The sequence below is a fragment of the Egretta garzetta genome, unplaced genomic scaffold (genome assembly GCF_000687185.1).
Source record: "Egretta garzetta isolate BGI_Z169 unplaced genomic scaffold, ASM68718v1 scaffold397, whole genome shotgun sequence".
In the NCBI taxonomy this organism is placed as follows: Eukaryota; Metazoa; Chordata; class Aves; order Pelecaniformes; family Ardeidae; genus Egretta; species Egretta garzetta.
In genome coordinates, this window is record NW_009260493.1 from 2,936,628 (window position 1) to 2,961,724 (window position 25,097).

Consider the following 25,097-nt stretch of genomic DNA (forward strand, 5'->3'; position numbering starts at 1 on the left):
GGTGTACTACTTGAAGAAGGCTAAGAAGGTTCCCTGGTTAAGAAAGCCGCTTTCCCCACAGTTCAGATGCCTAGCATCTGAGCTTTGTTAAATCAACTTGCAAAAACTGCATAAGTATTGGTAACCTGCTGTAAAAAGGACACGTTCGACACCTTCATCTGCTATTGCTGAGAGGAGAGGCCTAGAGGGTTGTACTTTTTAATACCTCTGCTCAAAATGTTCTTGTATGTTTCTTCACTTCAATTCACTTCTTAAGGTAGCTTGCTCTTATATTTGCATGGAGGCCTGATTTGCTGCTGGAAGGAAAGCAGTGTCATTATTGAAAACAGCTTTCTTGTATTTATCTTTGTTTTGCACGGCATAATCTGAAAGTGTCCGTTCTAAGGGAAAAGCTTTCACGCAAGGAAATGCTCGATGTGCTTTGGGGCACGTGTTTTTCTTCCAATGTTGTGCTCCTCTACTAGAGGAGACCAAGCATCTGACTTGTGCACATGGTTCAGGATTAGCTTTGTCAGCTGAACTACAACATATGCGTTTTTTCTGTGCTGTTTTTATTTACACTGAAGCAAAATATCTCTTGACCAGCCAGAAGTATTTCCACATGATACTTATGAAATTAAAATGTGGGGGAGGGAAATTGTGGGTTTTTTTCTGGTTTTATGTCAGAAGGAGCGTTTAGGTGGTGACTGCGCTTCTGAGATAGGCAAGGGTTGGTGGTGAATTGTCTGTCTTCTGATACTTTTTTTCCTATCGTGTAACTTGCTTTCAGCAAAAATCATGATTCTGCTGTCATCTTTCTGGCAGAAACAATTAGTTTCTTTTTTTTCCTTCCCCAGCCTCCAAGTACAAGAAGGATCTCATTGATGTGTACAGTGTCTGACGTTATTAGTAACACCATTATAAAATTGTTTTTCTTGGATTTAGTTTTTTAATCTGCAAGAACAAAGCCTGCTTCTGTATGAGCTGAGGTAACTAAACTGTATGTCTTGATGGTGAAGATGAGACCGTAGTCTTGCCTCTTTCAAGATGTGCTAGGGAAACTGGTGTTTCCTGAAATAAACCTTCTGCTGCTCTTAGTCCTGTACAAGCTGGAAAAATAAGGGCTACGATGTAATCTATACTGATTATTGATTTTTAATTTTTTTTTAAAGTTTTTTAGCAGGTGTATCTTGATAAGGAAGTGTTTCTCATCCTAGTTGTTCCTTCTGTGGATTTCAGGCCTGTAAATCAATGACCACAGTATCACTTTACAACCACCCATCTTCATAACTTTGCTCTTAGAAATTAGTTATTTCCTAAACTTCAAGCTACTAAAGGTTTCCCCCCACCCCCCTTGGAACTGAGTTTATAGCTTGTTGTTTTAGTTGTACAAGAAAAGCTTTTTGTTATAACTGTTAGTACTGTCTGTTAAAATATGTACTTTTTCTGTTTGGCTTTCCTGACCTGTAGTCTACCTTTCCCTTTTGCTGCTCTTTGGTACTTCAGCATTGGCATCAATCGGATAAAAAAAAAATGTGTGAGTTACTTCTGGGGCACCTGGTAACAAAGACTTGAGGTGTAAATAATAAGGCTTTTATCTTTTATAAGTTCTATTAGTGTGATGAGTTTTATTTCAGGGGAAAAGCTGCTTAGATAAAGGGTTTACTGCTCTCTTGTTCAGTCAGGCTTAAAGTTTATCTAATATGCCGCTTTAACTGGGAAGCTAAAATTTCAATTCTAGATCTTCCTTTAAGAGTCAAGGGGAAAACAGATGTGTTCAACAGTTTGAGAAAATAAATATAGTAACCCTGTAATTCCTGAGAGCTCTCTCTACTTTTAGATTGGAAAGGGATTTAATAGGAGACAATTAAAATATGTTTGGGAATGTAATCTTAGACCATGTCACAATTCTTTGTATAGGGAAGCAGAATTATTCCTTAAGTGTTAGGCAACTTGTGTTTCAAAGATAACATTTCTTTATGTAGTGTAGTAGCAGAGTCAGTACACAGCAAAGCCTTTGTGTGTCTAAACACTTAAAAATTAGGTTGCTTTTGTTCTTCTTTCTCCCCTTGTGCCAGTAAGTAACAGGCCTCCTCTCACTGCTTGTGCATTTGTGTAGTTCCTCCTGTATGCTGAGAGAGTCTCAAACCATAATTTTACATATTACTTTTTATGTACAGCAGTGGTTACTTACGTCTGCAGTAACTTGTTTTTCTGAATTGTTTGCTCTGTGAAACAGTTCCCTTTACCCAAAGTGGAGTTGCAATATGTCCTATACTTTGTAGTTGGATAAAATAAAAGTATTAATTGGATTATCTGCTGAAGTTAGAAGCCTTGCCTTCTTCCCCTGGAAAAAGTTGTACAGATAGTTCTGGACATGGCAGAGAACAGCAAGTCTTAAACTGTGAATCTGTCTGGAAAATAATGATCATCTCTAACAAGCTCTGCAGGAGACTTTGATCTTGTGAAGTTTGCGTTAGTGTTCAGTTTGGAGGTCAAATTTAGAAAATGTTGGCTTCCTACATTCTGAATTGTTCTTTGTACATCCAGCTGTTCACCACCTAATATTTCTGCTACTTAAGAATGAGTTGTGCTGATAACTTCCTTCATGAAATCTTCTAAATAAGCAGGAAGGCTCACTGGTATATTCTCTTTCACATACAGGCTCGTGTTATGTATGATTTTGCTGCCGAACCTGGAAACAACGAGCTGACCGTCAGTGAAGGGGAGATTATTGTAATTACCAACCCGGTAAGAAAAATGAGATGGAATCAAAGCTTCAGTGCGCTGTCCTGACCCGCTTCTAGCAGGTGGAAGAAAAAAGGTGCTAGGTGACATTTGAGAGCCCTGGCTATCCTCCCCTGAAGAAGTAGCAAATAAACTAAATACAGAGAATTTCCTAATAGCTTTATGGAAACAAATGCAATGAGAGGTTTTGGAGCACAAGGGCCCTCTCAGCTTGTGCCTACACACTTGGGAATTTGCTCAGCTTTGTTCCCCTCTAAATAGGGCTGAGTGCCAAGGCAGAGGAAGGAGCTAACTATGGTGATACATTCAGATGTAAAGGATATTGTCTTTTTTGTGTGCCTAATGTTCCATATTTTGTGTGTATGTAATGTTTCAGGTGCTTGCCGCTTGTGTTTAAATCTGACATGCCAAGTCCCTTCTCGGTTTTGAGTTTTTAAATCAATGACTTCATCATTCCAAGTTTTTTCCAAAGAACTTGCCACAAAATTTGTTACTAAATTTGTGTGTCCTTTCATAATTCAAGCAATACGGACAAGGTACAGAGAAGGAGTGGTGAATATACTATGGTTATAATATCAAGGAGCTCTTAATTTAATAGTATGTCTGAGCACTGACATTTGATTTGCGTGTACACTTTGAATTTGAACGTGCTTTTATTGTCCTGTGTAATTCTTACCCTTGATAACAACGCAAGTGTTAGTTGATTCTGATCTTGATTTTTATGTAGTGATATGGCTCAGTGAGTAGACTTCCCTTTTAAAACATACACAAACAAAACCTGCCTCATCTTGATGCCAGATTTTATTTATCTGGTTGTATAGGAAACACGGTTTCTGCAGAATAAATAATTCTTTGAAGAGCCTAGTCATGTATGATCCTGATAACTTTTGGTTCCATGACCTTAAATATTTGAAGCAGATATTTAATGGAACCAGCACGCTCTTGGATAGGATGCTATGCTGTGGCAGAGGTAACGTTTCAAGACTTCAGGAGCTTAATGCTGTTTCACAAAAGTAGGACTAAATAAATAGTTTACCACTTTTAAGCTAGTTCTTGCTGAACAAGACATCTGCATGTTAAGACATTATACTTAAAACCAAGTAAAACTAATCATGAACAGCATAAAAAAACCTGTGGGGTAGGTTGCCACAAAGGCTCAATCTTTTTTTGATACAGTAAGTTCAGGCAGCAATAGTGTAAGTTGGGAAAATTCCATGATTGCTCTTAGCTGCAGTGGTGTAAATGTGACTTCTGGCTCAAGTTGTCATTGCTCTTGCAGTTTAACCAAGCTAGTTGAATTTATAATTCCAGATGTCTAGTTGTTTCTGTGTTCTTGAGTGTAAGCCCTTAGGTAAGTAAGAAAAAGCAAATGAAAGTTTGCTATTTCAATAACTGGTTGATCTTTACTGTTTAAAATCTTGAATGCGTAAACAGACTTCTTACTATGTACAGGATTACAGAAAATTTCCAAGTGAAAGAAAAAAATTTTGAATAAACAAATACAACCATTAAAAAGCAAATTAAGAAAACCTGAAATTCAATAATTGCTGTCTAGTGTATGTGATTCCAATCTTCAACTGTGAATTAGCTTGACATGTATCTATGTGTTTCAGGAACAGCTTGATTTAAAACTAAACTCACTTATTCCAGGTAATGTTGTCCTGGAATTGACTTTGCTTAACTGCAAAGGTTTATTAGTGTATGTAGAATGTGTGTGTTCAAAAAAACCAAAAACAAACAAAAAAAAAAAACCCCAAAAAACCCCCCCACAAACGAACAAACAAAAAAACCAACCAACCAACCAAAAAACCAAAAAAAAAAAAACCAAAAAACAAAAAACCAAAAAAAACCCACCACACGATAACAGGATGCCTCACTGAGATCAGAGCTGAGCTATGTTAGTTCTTCCCAAACTAATAGCATGAGACCTGCCTCTGAAATTAAATGTGAAGTAGAAAGAGTGCCCCCAGATTTTGCATGGCGTGTGCCTTTCTTAGCCTCAAGATTATCCTTAATATTCTTGTGAGTTATAGCTCCCACTCATTACAAACCTCTGCACCTTCAATCAGTGAAGCAGAGATTTTATGGATATCACCAATAGCTTAATTCCTTGAGTCTTGGTTCTTTATAATCTGTTGACCAAAGCTAATGCTTTGGAAATGGCATACTGATAGCTGTGTTTTGATGCAGCTATCAGTGTCCAGACAATTACCTGTGATTTCATAAATGATCAAAAGTGCTGAAAATCAACCTTTATCCCCCTCATGCTTGTTACATTTAAAGTCCACAATAGCCATGTGAAACAAGCACGGTCTGTGTTCTATTTAAATGAGTATCTGCTGCTTCAGCAGATTTAAGTGAGTTTGTTCATGTATTTTGAACATTGCACTTAACAGGAAGACAATGCTTCCTCCTGAGCTGTTTAAAGCATGCTGTGAGAGCCATCTAGTAAAACTGTTTCTATATTATTACTTCTTTTAGGATGTTGGTGGAGGCTGGTTAGAAGGGAAAAACAGCCAAGGCGAGAGAGGACTTGTTCCAACAGATTACGTTGAGGTAAGTGACTACTACGCCGCTCTGCTCTGAGCAAGCAGAACTACTGAAAAGGCCATCCTTTGGTTCACTGCTCAGACTCAAATAGTAATCCTCAAATGTAAAACTTCCACTGTTAAAGCTTGGAATACATAACCTTATTGCAGCCACTATAGCTGCTTTGGGGACCAGTGCAAACATGCCATCCAAAGCTGCTGTACTTCTTCATGGTTTCCCAAGAAATGCAACAGGAGGCTTTCTGTAGTGTGAATACTGGTGATCTGCAGAACATGAGCTATTTTGAGCCTGCTTCTGGTTTTGGGGGTCTCATGACCCAATAATTGTTTTATTTTCCTGTCTGAAGATAGAGACACGGAAGTGAAATGTGTAATGCAAGTTTACACTGGAGTTGCTGTGGCTGATTTGTCACATGTGCATAAAGCTGTGGAATGGAACCCCATTTCTGGGGCTCAAGATACGGGATCCCAAACTCAGGGACTACTCAGTTCATCTTCCTGAGGGCCTTTGCTGTGTTTGTGTTGATCTGATTTTTGTTTGAAGACTGGTAGTATGGGGAGTGGGGATGGAATGGGGGTCTCAGTGCAAAGACTGGAATCCAATTCACTCTTGGAGGGCCTAGTGTCTGTATGTCTGTAGGTTGCCCATTAGGTGAAGACTCTGGCTGTAATTCCTGCAGCCTCCTCTTAAGGCATGTGCCTCCCTTCCTTCACCAGTGCTTTGTTTATTTAAAAAACAAACAAACAAACAAAAAGCTGTGGTGGTGGTGAGGGGAGGATGCTTCTTCACATAACCTTGTTTTTTGCCCTCAGTTGGCTAGCTTATGGCGTAGTAGCTTTCGGCTCTCCAAACTTGCTGTCCCAAACTGATCCTCTGAGTATTGAGTTCCCAGTCTCCAAGCAGTAATGTTAAGAACCTTGTTAATCCCCAATGAATTTATAGTTAGGTGTCCACTGCCACAACAGTCTTGCGTGTTACTGTGATAATACAAACCAGTTCCATCTGTTGTGGAATTAAATCCTCCAGATTCTCACATCAACTTCTTGTAAAAGGTACTATTAAATTTGAATTCAAAATGCAATCATCTTAACATCTAGTGACATAAATGTTAGGATGATTATGTATGATAAACAGCATCATTTGATTAATGGAAGCATGAAAAATCTTTTCAACTTTTTCCATTTCAGATTATAACCGAAAGTACGAAAGATGGAATTAGCTGCGGTAACTCATTAGCTGACCAAGCCTTTTTTGATTCCCTTTCTTCAAGTACAGCTCAGACCAACTCTGCTGCAAAAAGCAGTAATCAGGTATGTCTCGAGGTTTGTCAGGCGCAGAGAGTGTGGCACGTTCTCTTGACATAACTTCTTGCAGTCTTCAGTTGTGCTGTACCATATTTGTGTACACTCATAAAAGTACTAATTAAAGTAACTGTATTTTCATTAGGGAACACTTTTGTTGACTATTAATGATATGGGTGCCTGTTCAGCTACTGTCCCTGCTGGAAAAATTAGTATTCTAACACTTTCAAAACCAGAGCATTTTTATTCTTTCCAGCCTGCAGTCATATAAATCCGTGTCTACCTCAATTTCTGTTTGTACCTCAGTTCTGTATAAATGCATGCTTAGCAAATTGAGTTTATTTTCAAGTTACTTGTGTTAGTATGCTAACCTTTCTAAGGAACTGTAACTTTCCTTTTTTTAAATGTCTACTACAATAGTGTGTTCAATGCCTCATCAGTGAGAGTGAATGAATATTTATCTTTTTCAACATTTGACTAAGAGTTGTTTCTTTGATTAAAAAAAGATGAAGCAAGTTCATGCATTGTCCCTAGTCAGTTGGAGAAGAGGCTGACTTTGTTTTTGCTGGAAGAATGGGGGTTTTTTCTTTTTTCTTTTTTTTTCTTTCCTTTTCCCCTCCTTTTGTTCATTGCTTTTTGCCCAGCATGTCAGCTCATTAAGCAGCAAATCTCAGGTTTAGTCTCAGGTTAGACATCTGAAGACATACGTTATCTTAAACACAAGCTGTTTATTATGGTCTACAGACTGGTACATGTCCTACATGTAGGAACAGTTAAACATTTCAAAGTCCATAGGTCAACAGAAGAACAAAATCTGCTTTTCCCAACAGCAGCATGCAAAGGTCTCACATGTTGGAAAGTAAATGCTTTACTCATCATAGCAGCTGGGGACACACACCTGGTTTGTGGATCAGTTAAATATCAGTTATTAGTTTTCTTAATTGTAATGTGCAACACAGAACTTTAACATGAAGTGAGATCTCTTGAAAACTGTGCATGGGGCAATTTTGCATGACAGTGAAAATAACAGTTCATTGACTGTATAGTGTTTGATCTGTGCTTCCTTATATTCAGATGGACGATGCCAGGATTGTGATTCTGTGATCACATGTATAGCGAGAACTTCAGACCTCACTGTGACTGTTTTACTGTTTACCACTTTTTTTTTTAATTGATGCCCAGTTAATATTTAGGTTAAACACAAAACTCTTGAAATGCCTCATTAATTTCTCATGTCAGACTGAGCCAAAAGCATCGATTATAGATTCATATTCCCTCAGTAACACTTAAGTAATTTCGAAGGTAGAGTGGGAACCTAATTGTTGCTGCTCTCTCTGTTATCCTTGCCCCGTTTTTTTTCCTCCTACAGACTTTCTAGTGAAATTTTACTTCTGGGTGCTTTTGAAATATTTGTAGCAGCTACTTCTGTCAAATCCAAATACTGTTTCTCTTCTGAAGGAGAGAAACTTAATTTGACCTAGGAAGAATTGCTTATTAACAAAATGAATGTACAATGTTTTGAATGGTGGTAGAGGTATCTATTGGAGGTTGATCTGTGCTTAACACAAGGTACTCATGCCTGGAGAAGGGAAGAAAAAAGCCCTTGCCTATACAGGAGGAAAAGTTAAAATAAAGATATCTGTTATATCCTAAATAATAGAGGTTTACTATGGCAGTCTAGTTCTGGAAGCTGCATTTCTAGAGGAGGGAGAAGCTTGAAAATATGGCCACTTTACAATACAATTTACACAGGATCAGCAGTATACTGGCCCTGTAATCCATACAAATTACCATTTCTTAACAAATTTTGGAAAGGAGTAACTTCAGGTGAACACCTTATCTCATCTGTTTCAGTGCTTTATTCCTGTAAGTGTCCTGTTGCTCTCCATTATCCTTCAAACACTGTGTGAGACCATTGGGAGAACCACAGTACCATAGTGTACTATAGTAAAACTACACTGCTAACGTTAATAGGTGAGAGAGGAGCAGAGTGTGCACCTGGATGTAGCCAAGATCATGCAAGATGCAGGGGAAGCACATTCGCTCAGGCTAGTGTGTTGGGTCTTTTGTTTTCCTGTTTTTCCAGAACAGGAACCATACTGTCGTGTGGCCAGGATTTTATGTCATAAGTTATTTCCATTTCCTCAAGTGTGTGGTTTTTTTTTTTTTTTTTCTTTAATTGAGTTCAGTAACAGAAGTTTAGTCATATGTATTTTTGAGAAAAACAGCAGGTCTTGATTTGAAGACTGGTTTCTTTAGCTTCTGACATACACCTGGTAGTTTGTTTGAGTGACTTTGTTAATAGGAATTTAATTTGTATACTAAGCAGTCTGGCTTCCTCTTTCAGCTGTTAGGCCTTTCTCCCAGATCAGAGAGCTCTCTAGTGCATGGTATTTTCTCCTTGCAAAAATTCTATGGTTAATTGTCCTCCTGATCAAGAAATTCTGTTTGTTGTATCTGTCTGATGTAAGACACTTCTCCTGCCCTCAAAAAAAAAAAAAAAAGCTTTCTTCTGCAGTCTATTTGATCTTGTGATTTGTCTACAAGATGTGTGCATTGCTCCTGTGTACATTGCATGATGTCAGACAGGTTTGTTTCTGTTCTGGTGTAGAAAAGCCTGATACAGTGAAAGATTGCATTGATTCCTGCAACAGTGCATCAGGAGGTTATACTGAGTTGCTCATCCCCTGCACACTGGCTTCTCTTTTAGAGCCACTGCTTATAAGAATATGATCTACCTTGTGGGTATGACCCTTCTTCCTAGACTTACTACTCTGCATTTGGTTATGATAACATTTACATTGTTTAATGTGAGTTTGCTCAGGCACTTTGGATTGATCTGTGTTCAGATGCACAGCTGCAAGCAATTGATTTACTCTTTTCAAGTGCCTTAATGAGTGTCTAGGTCAATATACAAAGCACTTCATCTTAAATGAAACTTGTGTGTTCAGGCTATGGAGAGCAAAGGAAAATGACAAGTTAGGTGTCAATGTAAAGAGAATCGATGCTGGAGGTGGCACAGTAGTGGGAACTAAAATGCTCATAGATGTAGTCTGGTGGACTTAATAAGAAATAGCAGCATTCCTAAATGCTGACATTTTATGCTCTAAGTTATATTTCATAGTAACCTGGAGGGGTACAAGTTTATTACAAGAAGACTTTATAAAAGCACTTCTAAATAGGAAGTTTGGAGATTTTCCTTACTACTACTGTATTGAAGAAACTACTTTCTCTAAACATGAAGTCACTTCACCGTATGTGCAATTATACATCATTCCTATCCCCCAATTTCAGTAAGTCAAAAGAGGTTTAAATTCTTAGAATTCTTTCCATTCTTCTAACAGTAAGTAAAAAAAAAAAAGGTTGTTGCATAGTCTTTCAGTACCAAGCCTTATTAAAAATAATAGATCTGGCTGAGTTGAAATGTGTGAGTGTGGGGTATTTTTTGGTTTTCTTTTTTTAAGAGACCAGTTAAACCACAGTGTTGTGGCTTAAGCCCAGCTGGCAGCTCAGCCCCCCCCAGCCACTCGTTCATATACCCCCCCAGTGGGATGGGGGAGAGAATCAGAAGAGTAAAAGTGAGAAAACTTGTGGGTTAAGATAAAGACCATTTAATAGGTAAAGCAAAAGCTGTGCGTGCAAGCAAAGTAAAACAAGGAATTAATTCACTACTTCCCATTGACAGGCTGGTGTTTAGCTGTCCCCAGGAAAGCAGGGCTCTATCACGCTTAACAGTGACTTGGGAAGTGAAAAGCCATGACTGTGAACATCTCCCCTTCCTCCTTTTTTCCCCACAGGGCTTGTTGCTGAGCATGACATCCTACGGTGTGGGATACCCCTGTGGTCAGTCAGGGTCAGCTGTCCCAGCTGTGCCCCCTCCCAGCCTCTTCTGCACCCCCAGCCTCCTTGCTGGTGGGGCAGTGTGAGAAACAGAATGCCTTGACACTCTGAAAGCACTGTTCAACAATAAGTAAAACATCTCTGTGTTACCAACACTGTTTTGATCACAAATCCAAAACGTAGAGCCATACCAGCTACTTTGAAGAAAATTAACTCTATCCCAGCTAAAGCCAGTACAACCAGTTATATTTGAATGCAAACTCTGTCTATAACTTTTTTCTGTCTTAATTTTTAAAGTTCTGAACTGGTTAGCTTATCAGTTTAGAAATATATCTCAAATGGCAATGTGCTTTTGACAGGGCTTAAAAAAAAAATCCAACGAACTTATTTTTTTAGCCTTCTACATTGTATTTTTGCTGGCATATCTTCATATTGCCCTGGTAGGTCTGAAGGGATGACTGCTTTTCTTAAGTAGCAATGCTGCATGTAATACAGACCCTAAATCATTACAGTTTTTCCAGATCAGTTTCTATGCATGCATATCTCTTGCTCTCAAAATAAAACTTACTTTTTCCCCTCTGTCTACACCCATACCTTTTTGCTTTCCAGAAAAACAAGAGGCTTTTGGTTTCCTGCTCTGGAATCCATAACTTTTTGGTGTTAAGAAAACATCATAAGCTCAAACACTGCCCTACTCCCCATCTGTCCTTTTTCCAAGAAGTTTTGTTGGTGTAAATAATCTTCTGAAAAGTAATTAATAAGCAATAACTAGAAGCAGCTGCTCTCTTACTTGTCTTCACTGAGAAAGACACAATGACTGCAGCAACACTTTGGCATTGTACCGTACCTGGGTTTGCCACAGGTGTAAAGTGACTGTAGAGAAGGGGCACAGAGGTACCTCCTAAGGAGAAGAGAATTCCGCACGACCCTTGGCAGTTCACTCTTCCCCAGCTCATTCCTTGCATCATCAACAGTGATGATCTCGCTCTCCATTCTAAACCACAACTTGTGGTGGTTTGTCATTTATCTAGCTTAAAATGTTTTAAAAGTTGTGAACAAATACCAGCTTTCCGTTTAACGAGTGTTTATATGAGTTACTCCAATTTAATCTAAAATCTAAAAATCTAAATTGCAACTATTTTGGCCCAAACTAGTTCTCCTTATTAAGAAGCTAAACCTTTTTTATCTGTACAGTAGTCTCATTAATGGTCTGTAAACAAACTGTATGTACAGTTAGCCATAATATAGTCTAGTTATTTACAGCCTGTGTAACATGCATGTTTCAACACAGGATAGAAATGCTATGAATTTCAGTATGCTATATATTTTAGTCTGTATGGTTTTTCTTCCCTTTCCTCTAGAGCTTAAAGTCTAACCTTTTTTTTTTCTCTCTCTGGGGAAAAGAAAACTAGTATTAAAAATGTATAAATGAAATTAAAGTGGAGTACTGCCTGTCTGTTTCAGGGTGGAAGTGCATCACCAGCTATGTTGACCTAAGAACTGTAGATGTGGCTTCACAGTATCTAATATACAAAAATAGTCCTTGTAGCTAACAGTAAGTTACATTTGTAAAGGACTTGTTCCCTTTTCTTGACACTGATTCTCTAGTCCCTGCCAAGTCTACTTCTGTATGAAGATGACTGTACAGCTGTTCTTAGTTCTGGATAAAATAAGTATCCTGGGAGTTTGCATTTTTGTGAGTTGCAGATTTGTCAGTTAATTCCAGTGTGACCTTAGTGAATCCACATGTTTCGTGTCTTCAGTTATGTTGTGGGCAGAGCAGCAAGGGCCCTTGAGTAGGTACAGGAAGCAACAACAGAAACCTCTCATGTTTGTATTGTTTTATCCAGTGATAAGTGTGAAATCACTTGGGATAGTTTCTCTCAGTAGAAGAAAGAGAAGCTGCTACACAGTTGTTGAAGGATATGGAAAATAAATGGACTGTCTTCTATGTAGAAAGCAGTTTCCCTTCAGAAAATAGTGGGACTTCTGTATAGGCAGGATGAATAAATAGTAGTGAAAACACCTAGTTTGGTGTGCAGGAGCTGAGGCAACTCTTTAAGTTAACTGGCATGTAGACGTAAGTTGTTGAACAGGCATAAGGAGGACACTAAAGAAGCTATCCTCAGAGCTTTACTTCATATCTCTTCCACTCTTTGCAACTTAGTGCTGGAAAGGCAAATTGTCATTGTTAAATTTGCATACCATAACTTCCCCCCTGTGTCCCTGAACTGCTATGAGCAGCAATAAATGCTAAGACTGAAGAAAATAAATGTGCTCTTAATAAGAGTGCGCTATTCTACTTCTGTGGAAATTTTGACATGCATGTTATTGCATTCCTGTAACAGTATTTCTATTCTCTGAAGTTGCTGTTTGTGCAGTAAAGTAGAATTATTGTCATGGAAAATGTGACTCGCTCATGTTTGGTTGAGTCCAGTTTGTCTCGTTAAACCAGTATGCTAAATTGCCTTATAAAATACACAGGTAGGTTCACCATGGAAGTTATAATTACAATTGTTTATGGATTTTGGAAATTATGGCTTCCTTGACTAATAAACCTTAACTCTGCATAAATGTATATGTTTGTGAGATTAAGTGTAAAGTTGCCTCTGCGTGCATAAGTCATGTCTAGAAAGGTGTACTGCAAAAGGTACCTAAAAAGAAGTACAAACAAAACTGGTGGGCTAGAACTGTTCAGAAGTGCTTAAAAAAAAAAAAAATAAAAAATTACCTGGAGTGGTTTATGCTAGTTTGGCTTTCATGATTAGTAACTTCTAGTTCCTGTTACAGACACTGACACTATAACATCCTCCATTGCTACATGTAATTTGAAAACCACCCTTTCCCCCCCCCCCCGTCTCGATTGCAATATTGCATTCAGACCTGTAACAGGAATTTGTGACCAATTCTTGTTTAACCAAAGTACCAGGCAGCGACTCTCGTACAGTACTGGAAACAGTGGCTTGCTTGCTTTCAAATGAATCGCATTCACATATTAGAAAATAACTGTCTGGCATGCAATAGTGATTGTACCGATCCCAATTACGGAGCTGCCTTGAGCTTTTTTTTGTGGGTGTCCCAGTGGAATGCAAAGGCTCGGGCAGCAACTTGTTAAAATGTAGTACTGTGACCGTTCCTCAGCTGTGGTCTTTACCCATAGCTTCAACCTCCCTTTCACCAGTTAATTTGAAAACACACCCTTCCCCCCCCCCCCGTCTCGATTGCAATATTGCATTCAGACCTGTAACAGGAATTTGTGACCAATTCTTGTTTAACCAAAGTACCAGGCAGCGACTCTCGTACAGTACTGGAAACAGTGGCTTGCTTGCTTTCAAATGAATCGCATTCACATATTAGAAAATAACTGTCTGGCATGCAATAGTGATTGTACCGATCCCAATTACGGAGCTGCCTTGAGCTTTTTTTTGTGGGTGTCCCAGTGGAATGCAAAGGCTCGGGCAGCAACTTGTTAAAATGTAGTACTGTGACCGTTCCTCAGCTGTGGTCTTTACCCATAGCTTCAGGCAAAATCTGACTATTGAAATAGTCAGTTTTCCACAGTTTGCAGTGTTTGCATGCTCTTTTTCTTGTAGCTTTGTTTTCATTTGACTTCTTGTTTTGTGAAGTAGCCTTGTGGTCTCGTATTTTAACTTGATAATGGTGACAATTTTGTCAGCTCTCCTATGAGTGTTTCTGCTTGCTTGCACACTTACAGTGGCAGTGGCGTGCATGTATTGCACAATCCCCTTCACCACAGCAGGGGGCTTACTGCAGTATACAGTTTCCTTTCTGATTTAATTTTTTAATTGTTCACTAAGTGCTTCTTATTTTAAGGTGGAATCATTGGTATTTGTCAGTGAAAGTGGCAAGCTGGAAAGCCTTAGCCAGTAATGCTCTTCAACTCCTTCTCCAAAAAAAAAAGCAACAAGGGAAACCCCTGTCCCCAAACAAAAATACAGAGTGCTTTTCCCCAAAAGGAAAGATAAAGCCTTGTTTAATCTTTGTAGCCTGATCCTGGGATGTCTAGAGAACAGCAGAGAGGAACAGGGAGTCTTTCTTCCATTTCTGGCATTGCTGTGACTGCTGCTTGGAAAACTGTCTGAAATTTCTCATCTGTGTTTCAAGAAGAAACCATTAGGGATTGTAATCAGCTCAAGAGAAGGCAAGGATATAAAGAGGTGACTTGATTTCCATTTACATGTGCAGGTGTGGTAACAAAAACAGAAGCTCAATTGAATGAATGTCTGTAGGATTTTCAGTGGCTGAAAGTTGAAACTTAAGCAAACTTTAAGAAAAAATGATAAATCATTTCCCTTAAGCAGTGAGGGTGACAATATGTGTGTTTTCCCTCCCCTCATCACATCACTGAGTATTCTTTGCTGAAGTCTAAGTTACGTATATTTTTAAAATACCATTCTGTACTTCAAACATGGCTCTTTTTGTGCCAAATCAGGAGTTAATAGATGGAAATCCCATGCCTGCACTGTGCAGAAGCAATGCAATCTCTAGTCCACTTTGGCTGTGAATAACCTCACAGGTAAGGAAATGGGAGTAGAAGTGGGAAAAGAACAAAAACCGAACTGCTCTGCTCTTCATGGTAGTAACTCAGTTCTTCCACTTGGTGGTTTGGGTTTTTTTTTTTTTCTTGCTGAAAGCAAGGAGTGCCTTGGCTCTATGTGGTTTGTGAGCAGGCAGAGCCCAGCTCCTTTGCAGGGACTACTTTATGAAGGGGCAGTGGGCCTGGGAGAGGAAGCACTGAAGATTGTTTCCTCTGGAAGGAAGCAAGATGAGAGGAACAGCTGAGGAACAAATGGGTTCCTTGGACAGCATTGCTACTGCCTCCTTGTCAGCTGCTTCTGGAGGTCCTCTCTCCTGTTGCTTTTGTGTATTTATCCACAGGAACATTCTAGTCTGTGAATCCATAAGGTTGGTTATCCCTTAATGTCTAGCCCATCTCCACTCTTGCTTTTCCTAGAGGATTTCTTTACAGAGAAAACGTGTTTAAATTGTACAATAAAAAAAGAGGGCCTTCCTTCAGGAGTGAAAGAAGTGCCCAGGGCCATAATACTAAGGTAATGATTTACCAGGAAGAAAGCTTGGGCATAAAAATCATGGGCATGGCAGCTACTTCGGTATCTGCTGATGTGTACACTTGCTCTTTGGTAAATACAGCACAGTGAATGCAGTTCTGTGGTTGCTGCAGAGTAAGCTTTTAGCCCTTCACATTTCCTCCTGGAGGAAAAAAGCTTGATTTTTAGAGTGACTGTCTATATTCACTTACCTTTTTTTAATGTATCTATTCAGAGGCTGTTATCCAAAGAACTTTTAAGAGTTTAGTGTAATGTCTGAGTATGCCTAAGGCTTTGTCTCCAGGTGGGTAATTAAGGCAGCTATAAAACTGGAGAGGTGTTTTCATTCTTGTGAACTACTGAGCTGAGCCACCATGACTTTTCTTGTGTCTTCTGCCATTTGTCTGTGCTGTCTGTCTCTTCTCAACCCTTCTTCAAGAGCGTAATGCTTCTCATTGCAGCTTTGGCTGTCCTGGACTTCCCTTGATCTGACCTTTCTCTACTCGGTGCTTTAGCATGGCTTTTGTCTCTTGAGGTGTATTTCTTATGGTTGGAGGTAATAATTTTTGATGGCAATTACCTAGATCTTTTTAGGTACTCATCTTAGTTTTAGCATCTGAACATCATGTTTGGTTTGGCTTTTGTCCCTCAGGAGTAGAATGGATCTATTGATCCATCAGGAGCATCCATTAATATGAAGGAGGAGTCTGCCAGGAACAACTTAGTTGGCCAAGAGGTCAAAAAAAGATTTTTAGCCAGGGCAGAGAGACGCCGCAGTGACTTATCTTAGTTTTACTGTCTATAACTTTGGATTCTCTGTAAAATAGCAAAGATGTCACTTCTTCCTATTTAATTCATGATTCATTTGGTGAAGATACTGATATTCCACCCCCAAGCTGAGGATTTTCCTGTTGTGGTAGAATTTTTTCCTCATGCAACTATAATTAGATCTTTAAAAATATTTAATCACACACACCCCCTCCCCAGCCCCCCACCAGTAATGATCTGTTCCTATAGTGAGTTTGAATCTGCCCTTAATGGAAGACTCTTAAAATATTTAGTAATGTGTTCCCTCTGTTGTCTGTTCCCCAAATAGCCTTTTTCTCTTTTCTCTGAGAGCAGTAGGAGCGAGCAAGTCCATAATAGTCTACAAAATGGAAAATCAGCTGGCTTCAAGGAGTTTATCCTTGAATTTAATCTCAGTGTACTTGTTTGATGTTACCTTGAGAAGCAAAGATATGCAATGTTTCACTTGAAGGTTGATTAGTTTCTTAGTAATGCGTGGTGTGGCATTTCTTCCTGTGCGTTTTGCATTTGAGATTGCTTGCATGCTTGGATGTTAGGTCTGCTGTATCAAGTTATATTGACTAAATAACAACTTCTTGCAAGGACTCTTCATCTTTTTTGTGCTACCTAAAGAGAGATCAGAGGATTATCAATTTCAGTTATGGAAAACTAAAGGTGTGAGAACATGTAATTTAATCATTTACAAAATACTTGCTGGCTTAATTCGGGTTTATTCAACTAGAGCTAAGCCACACAAATGGCTTCTTTTATGGAATTTGTCAGCTGCTGAGATCCACCAAGCTGCTGACTGGAGCTGAGATTACCCTTTTAATAAATGCTGTGTCTTTACTTGGTCCTCTGTGGTTCTATAGGACCTTGAGGATGGCAGGTCTGATTCCTGAACCCTTCTTCACATTTATTGGTTTTTGGCTACTACTCAGAAGTGTCCGAAGTGTGTGTGTATGTAGTCAAACATTTGAAGAAAGATGAAAGGAGACCTGTAAATGCTCTTTGAGAGGTGTTGTCTATATATACATTCCTAACCAATCTCTTACCCTCTTCCCCAATACCTTAGAAAGAAACGTGGACCCTTTGGCTGAAAGAAGCTGAGGGGAAATAGTATATCCCACCCCTTTTATAGCCTGTGGGTGATATGCCTAGGGGCGAGAGCTTACCCCAGAGCTTTCTTGGATACTTCAGAAGTAAAATTTTCTGATTTGAATAGTGCTTCCATATAGACACATAGAGATAAAACATCTGAGAGGGCAGTTTAAGTAATCCATTTCTCCTTGCTTACAGCATTTAGTCTATATCAGCAACTGTCTGCAAGTTTGGTGATGATTGCTCTTGACAGTCATTCATTAGTAGTGTACCCAATGTTAATATTACTGCCTCCCCCTTGTTTTGCAGCAGATTTTAAGGTTTCTTTTCCACCCACTCATGTACCAGATTTCACATGAACTACAGAGAAGAGGAAAAGTTTACTCAGCCTTTTGGCAATCATCCCACTTCTGGGCTTTCATTTGCCAGTGAGCAGCACAACATATATTGCAGAAGTATATGCAAATTAATATTATGCAAACTATTCTAGGTGCTCTAAGTTATGTTAGGAGCAGGCACGATTTCCCATGTTGTTTTCCTTTAGCAAATATGATAAACTCTGACTGATTCATGTATGGGTGTTTTTTCTTTACATAAATTCGTATCAGGTGAACATCATAGGAAGAGCAGGCTGGTACCTCATACGCTACCAGCAACTTCTTTGTAATTGCTAAGAGTAGCACTATGTATCAGCTGTCCAAAAATTAGGTAGACCTTAGTGATATCGCTCCCTTAGGGAGTGGTGGTCTTGCATCAGTTCAAAGAAATGCATAAAAAAAAAAAAAAATTCCCCAAACTATCAGTCTAGAAGCTGTCCACATAACCCCTCTCTCTGTCAGTTCCTAGAGACCCACTGACTCTAGTGACTGAATGTGATTTCCCCCTAGCCTGAGGGCTCGGTCTTAATTTCCAGATTCTGGGGATTCTGTACCTAAAGAACAGGTGTTACATGATATCAATAGTATAGGTTCAAAGCATTTTCAAGTCTTAAAGGTTTGGTAATGTCTGTGAAATCTGACTGTCCGACAACCTTATTTTAGGAAAAACTAAAGCGAGAGCTCTCATTCCTAAGTAGTATCTCAAAACTGAAATTAGAGGAGAGAATTTTAGTGAAGAAAAATGGAGTGTGGAGTAGCTGTACCTTTTTTGTGTGTGTTTTGTGTAAGAAACAAATGTATTCAGCAGTTTTGTAGGGAATTTGGCTTTTGGTGGGAGTTTTATTGATTTTTCTGTAGTGGCAAATGTCTAAGTTTCATGTAAATGCTATAGTCTAAAAGCAATTAATTTACATTAAGCTTCCCTTCTCTGATATGCTGCTTAATGATAAAAAATAATGCACTGGCTTCTGTAGGTTTTGAGACTTCCTTTTACAAAACTCAGCTTCTCCCTCTGCTGAACAAGACAAGCTTTGTAGGCTTTGTTTGCTTTCCTTCCCCTTCTCCTCCTCCTCCTCCTTCCTCCTACACTCTGGACGTGTGGGGTTTGATTTGTGTGGGTTTCTCTTTCTGCCAGCTAGTCTCTGCACGAAGTGTCTGGAGTAGACTGCACTTAGGTAGTCAATGCTTTTTCAAAGTGTAGCCTTAAAATCAAGGAGCTGAGCAAGATACTAAGCTATTAATCCAACTTACTGACAGATGAACTTGTCAAACTGATGCAGTAGTTAGAGGCGTGTCTGCTCTACGCTCTTTCACTGAGGTTTCCACCTCCACAACAGCATCAGTAGAAGGGTATGTGTGACTATCTTCACCAGAAGCTTATGCTAGGTCTACAGGGAGATGCCAGATGGTTCCCTGGCAGATGTTTTGTTTCATTCCCTCATCTTCGCTGTGAATGAGTTAAGCTCTGCCAGGGAAACTGAGCGGGCTGCTGGCCCTAACTCCCTCCCTGTCACACCAATAGTGATGGTGTGGGTGGACAGTTTATGATTTGCTTTTAGTAAAGCCACTAATCTGAGTTTAATAAGCATTTGAAAAACCTAATCCTTGACTTCTGAGTTTCTGTTTTAAATGTGCTAATTAGTCTGTGGTTTTATGTAATTAATAGTTCACATGCACCATACTTAGGGCGTTGGTGTAAAATAATTACCATGAGTAAGAGTGCTTCCTAACACTGTTGGAACAAATAGTTTAATTTCCCCTAGGAGATGTAACACTCTTATACGTATGTATAGGTGTCATATTGCTGGAAAGCTGATCAGTTCTTCTGGGTGCTTACTGCATTTGGGAGCTGTGTAGCTGGGAAGGTAAAATCTGGCAGCTGCTCCTAAATCAAACAAATGGAGTGCTGAATGCAGCAGGAGATCAATGACTTAAAGAAGAACGTACGTTGCTCAATTCTTCAGCAATTTCTTCTTTAATTTTGTCTTTATACAATGTAGGCAAACAATGCCAGTGATCCTTGGTCCAGTTGGAACGTTGGGAAATCTGGGAACTGGGATAATGGAAATGCTGTTGACAGCTGGGCGACGAAACCTGAAAGTGCAGCTGGCCAGAGAAACAGTGCTTCAAATAACTGGGAGACAGCAGCAGCATTTGGTCATCCACAGGCATATCAAGGACCAGGTGTGCTAATAATGCTCTTATTTTTGAATATATTAAAGTAGGTGCACAGCAGAGGTAAGAGTTGCTTAATCTTTCATAACTATAGAAGATGGCTTTTTTAAAAAACAAAACAAAACCAGCTTCCTAGTAGCACATTGCCACTGGGCAAACCAGATGCTAAAATAACAGGGGGTTTTAAATCAAACAAACAAAAAAAAAAAAGAAAATCAGATCCACAGTAACAGACACCTCAGACTTGTATGGAAATCTCATAAGCCAAAGTCTTGTGCATACAAGATCTATTCTCAGGCACGTTGTTCAGCTTGCATAGTTGCAACTTAAACACCCTTGAATTTGTGCCCTCAGGCCTGTGAAGAAGTATTCTCTTAAATCCTTAATTTTAGGAATTGGCTAGCCTTTCAGAAAGCTTCTCAACTTCTTTGTAGTAAACACTTCAATTAAAAGGAGAACTCATAACTGGGGAATGCTAACATGGAGTCCATTAAATAATCTTAACACACCAGCATCTCTTCTTTCTTTTTTCTTGCCCCCCCCGACCCCCTTCAATGGATTTCTAGTGTAGTGTTTTGCAGTTGTATTTGGTGGGGATGGTGGTAATTGAAGAGGAATCATAAAATAGAAGGCTGAATTGGCTCTTAAATATATTTACCTTGTTGGTTGTTTGTGTATGAGTGCTGAGGTAGCTGCTTCTGCTTTTGAAGAGAAAATATTTAACTTCTTCCTCCCCTCTGCCCCCTCCTGTCCTTCAGCAGCTGCTGATGACGATGATTGGGATGATGACTGGGATGACCCAAAATCAACTTCACCGTCTTATCTTGGTTACAAGGAGACTGAGGCATCAGAGGCTGGGGGGGTCCAGCGTGGAAATTCTCGTGGAGCTGCTATGAAGTTACCACTTAACAAGTAATGGAAAATGCAGGGCAAATGTGTATATGTTGAAGAGAATCGGAATTTGTCAAGATGTGTATTTGTGTGACCATTGTTCTTGAAATATGCAATGTAAATATTACAGTTTGGGGTTAAAAGTGGAGATGGATTTGTAGGTCAGCATTCTCCCTGTGAGATCAGAGAACACAGATCTGTGAAAGTCTGAAAGTACATGACAAAGCTGTATAATTTTTGGAGATGTTATACAGGCAAATGACACTTTTGCAAGGTCTGAACTTCTGGACCTACTGGTCTTTAAAATTTAACTGTCTTTAACACTATGTGTGCTTAATGAGAATGAAAGGTGATGGATGGCTTGCCCCAGAGTTCGTGATCAATCTGAGTTGCTAGGAGTGCAGAAAAGTTCTGCTCTCATGTGTATGTGTGTTGCCCAGCTTGATTCTTGAACCACAGAAAGCTTGATTTATTTTTTTTTTTTTCTTAAGATAAAAATCTTAAAATAGCATGAAGCTTTGTCAGGGTTATACTGGGATTATCTCATGTTACAACTTAATGTTTGTTTATTCTAAAACTGTTGTTACTCTGAGAAGCTATTGTGTGGTAATCTTTAAGTGCATGAAAGCAGTGGAAAAGGATTGTAGAATAATGGTCTCCTTGGGTAGGTAACTAAAATTAGCAACTAGTCATGGAGAGACAGTTGGTTTTGTTCATCAGCAGAGGTCTTGCCCAGTTTTGCAACAGTACCTTCATATTGTGGCATCTACTTGTTGCAAACCCATTTAGTATAACCAGTATAAACATACCTTATGTGTCTGTGAAGTAAGTCTTACTTTACTCCCCATGTTTCTGCAAGCAGGCAGTAAGTTGGCAGTATTTGAAGGGCTAAGTATCTTCCTAATCAGAATGAGAACCACCATTTGCTTTTTCTAAGACCTTTGTATACAGACTTTAAGGACAGTAGAGATTCTTGTGTGGTTTTCTTCCTAATTGGTTGATAAAATATTTAACATAACCCATGTTTAGAAGTACTTGATAAATCTGCAGCTCATCGTTCTTTCAGATGACTGAATTCTCATCATCTGAAATGGCAGGACTGTGTGCATGAGCATTGGGGGGTGGTTCCAGAGAGGGTGGACTGCAGTGGAGTAGCAGATGTTACTTGGTGTCCTCCTGTTATGTTTGCTCTGATGGCCTGCAGAGCACAAATAGCTACTTCACCTTGGAAGAAGGGACCTGTATTACACGAATAAAAGGTGGACATCAGTAGCTGAAACTTTTCTGTTTTTTCAGGGCAAATAGTTGGCTGTTTAAGTAATCCACATCAATTCTTTTCTATACTTGAGAAAGTGGCAGGTAATCCTGCATAAGTCAAATGGAGAAAAATACAAAATAAACCTATCACTTTTTTAGATTTCCTGGATTTGCAAAACCTGGGATGGAACAGTATCTCTTGGCAAAGCAGCTAGCAAAACCCAAAGAAAAAATTCCCATAATTGTAAGTTGGGGACGTGTGTGGTGTTTTAGTGTGTGGGTGGTGTGGTTTGTTTTGGGGTTGGATTTTTTTGTGAGGGTTGTTTTTGTGAGGGCTTGGGGGTTTTTTATGGGGGTTTTTTTTTGGTATGTTTTGGTTTCTTTAGCCCTCCCCACCTTTCCCTTTTTCCCCAACTTAACTTTAGCTTCAGGGTTGCTATATGTATTTGGGTCAGAAGAAACCGATACTGAGCATATAATTAGAAATAGAACTGTCATAATAAAACTGTGTACCATTTAAGTATTTTAAAGTTGTGGTAGACTGCATTTCAGAGTCATACATCACTGAGGGATTTTCAGGGTCAAGTCTTAACTCCTCCTTTCTTCTAAGCGTGCTAATTTACTATTTGCAATACTCAGTTATGATGATTGGGTTATATTATTTAAAAAACAAACTCTTCTAGATATATGCTGTTCTAGTGAAATGTGGTTGAAGTAGCAATCCCTAGAATTCACCACTCCTTTGCTATTTGGAAAAAATTGTAAAATGCAGAATAAGATCAACACAACTGTGGTCAATCATCTCCGGTTGTGAGAAACCCCCTCTGTTTCCTGACTATCAAGCTCTCGCTGAAATCAATGGAAACTTTCAAGTGGAGAGAGAAAAGTATTTGTCTCCTTGTTTGCAGCTGGTACAACATCATGTATTTAAAGAAAATATTTGCAATTTCTTACAGATTGGTGATTATGGCCCAATGTGGGTTTATCCTACCTCTACATTTGACTGTGTGGTGGCAGATCCCAAAAAAGGTTCTAAAATGTATGGTCTCAAGAGCTACATTGAATATCAGCTGACCTGCACTGTAAGTGTATCTGAAATGGAATCTTCTCTCTCGCAAATATGGGTCATTTGTACATATAAATAATACAGTTCGTGTGACTTGGTAACAGGGTTGTAAGAGTAAGTGGTAGTTGTCACACTTTTTTCCACAAAGAGTTACTTTGTTCCAACATTTCAAGTTCTTCTGTAGTTACGGATTCAAGGCTCTAAATCATAAATTTTATTTACATTCCACATATTTACTATTCCGGTCACCCTTGTTTCATGTCACCATCTGCAGAGGCCTGCCAAAATTCAGAGCTGTGTTTCTCTTACAGAACACTAATCGGTCTGTCAACCACAGATACAAGCACTTTGACTGGTTGTATGAGCGTCTCCTGGTTAAATTTGGATTAGCCATTCCAATCCCATCTCTTCCAGACAAGCAAGTAACAGGTAATTATTCCCAGTTGTGAATTCATGGAATAGGAAATAAGGAGATCACTTTTTTACAAGGTTCAGTTATTTCTTACTGTTCTCTTTCCTGTTGTTTTTAAAGAAGGTATCAAAAACCCCCAACCTTTCACCATTCAAAACTTACGAGTTGTGATGGCCTATTGATAATAAATTGTCTGCACTAAGAGCATCATTTCAGAACTCAGGTTTACTTCTCTAGTCCAGTGATTATTTAAAAAAAAAAAAAATAAATTAAAATCAAACAAACACCGCCACCCCCAAGTTACTACAGAAGAGAATATTTATTACTGGAGAGGAGAGAGAACTGCTAATGTTCCATATTTGCTCATTGTCTGGAGAAATGGGGTTTGATGGGTTTGCTTTGGGGTGTGTGTGTTTCTTTTGCATTTGATTGTAAATGTGTTATGTTGTAGGAGCTTTGAAGCAAAGCTCCTGTAGGAAAGGGAGCATCCCCTGACAAACTGGGGTTTGGGGTTTTTTGCTCACAAGTAAAATGTTGCAGTTGTTTCTCCTGTTGCTCCATTTCCCACTTGATTTAGAAAGCATCTTTCATTTGTATAACATTCTGCTCTGGTTTGATGTCAGTTCAGCTTGACCAAACTATCTGAAGCTTATGGAAGTCTCTTGTTCTGACTTCAAGAAAAGTGGGATTGGACACTTTAAATGCTCATGAGTTCAGTCATTGCAATTGAATATGGCAATGCCTGTGCATTTTCAGCAGTCTCTGGCTTGCTTCCTGCAAGAGTGTGCTAGAGTGCCTGTGAACAAAAGGATGGACACCATTATAGGAGGAAAATGCATTACTTTTTACCTATTTCCACTTGTGTTTTCGGGTAAGATTTTTATACAGCCTTTAAGACAACCAGCGAAAACCAAACATACAAAAGCCGGCATGTTGCCAACCATGTGGCTGTGGGCATCACTGAAAATGCAGCAGCTCTGCTGAGTCTGAAGAAAGCTAAGCATTGATGCAGATGCTGGGAAAAATGCCGAGGAAACTGAAAAGTGAGGAAGTGACTTCCTCTCATCCCCTTAGTCTCATGTTTAGAATTCACCAGTATTTTTGCTTAAACATGTGCATGTGGACTAAAAGGAAACCAGAAGACCTGATGGGATCTCTACATTTTATTGTAAATGTATTTTAAAAGACTCAAGAGTTTGGCATCACAGTTAAACCCTGCCTGTGGATTTCAGTCTTCTGGAGTCTGTGGGAGAGGATAACGTGTCACATGCAAAAACAAACAAAAAAAAGCACATGTCTCTGTCTCTCTCTCTTGAAATGTTATGAGAAACTCTGAAAAAATGGTGTTTATTTTTCATTGTGTTTAGGAGGCTTCTTTCTGAAGACCATATAGGAAAGTATTTCTGTCCATTAGTCTTGGCAAAGCAAGACTTGACAAACAGACTGAGTTTGCTCAGGATCATGATTTTGCTGGTGGTTATATGCCTAGTGACCAGCACATAACTTCCAAATGTTACCATTCCTGTTTCCTTGCATTCCTTATGC

The 25,097-nt window shown here is 39.1% G+C and overlaps 1 protein-coding gene across 1 annotated transcript in view; it reads left to right on the forward strand.

Moving 5' to 3' along the window:
* Positions 1–2,646: 2,646 nt before the first annotated feature.
* SNX9 (sorting nexin 9) overlaps positions 2,647–25,097 on the forward strand; it is a 42,195-nt gene continuing 19,744 nt past the window's right edge. The window contains exons 1-8 of the mRNA XM_009644301.2: positions 2,647–2,730; positions 5,209–5,283; positions 6,465–6,587; positions 19,752–19,935; positions 20,685–20,838; positions 22,234–22,318; positions 23,031–23,156; positions 23,452–23,569. Coding sequence (XP_009642596.1) covers positions 2,653–2,730; positions 5,209–5,283; positions 6,465–6,587; positions 19,752–19,935; positions 20,685–20,838; positions 22,234–22,318; positions 23,031–23,156; positions 23,452–23,569 — 943 coding nt within the window. The 5' untranslated portion in view covers positions 2,647–2,652. The remainder of the gene's footprint in view (positions 2,731–5,208; positions 5,284–6,464; positions 6,588–19,751; positions 19,936–20,684; positions 20,839–22,233; positions 22,319–23,030; positions 23,157–23,451; positions 23,570–25,097) is intronic.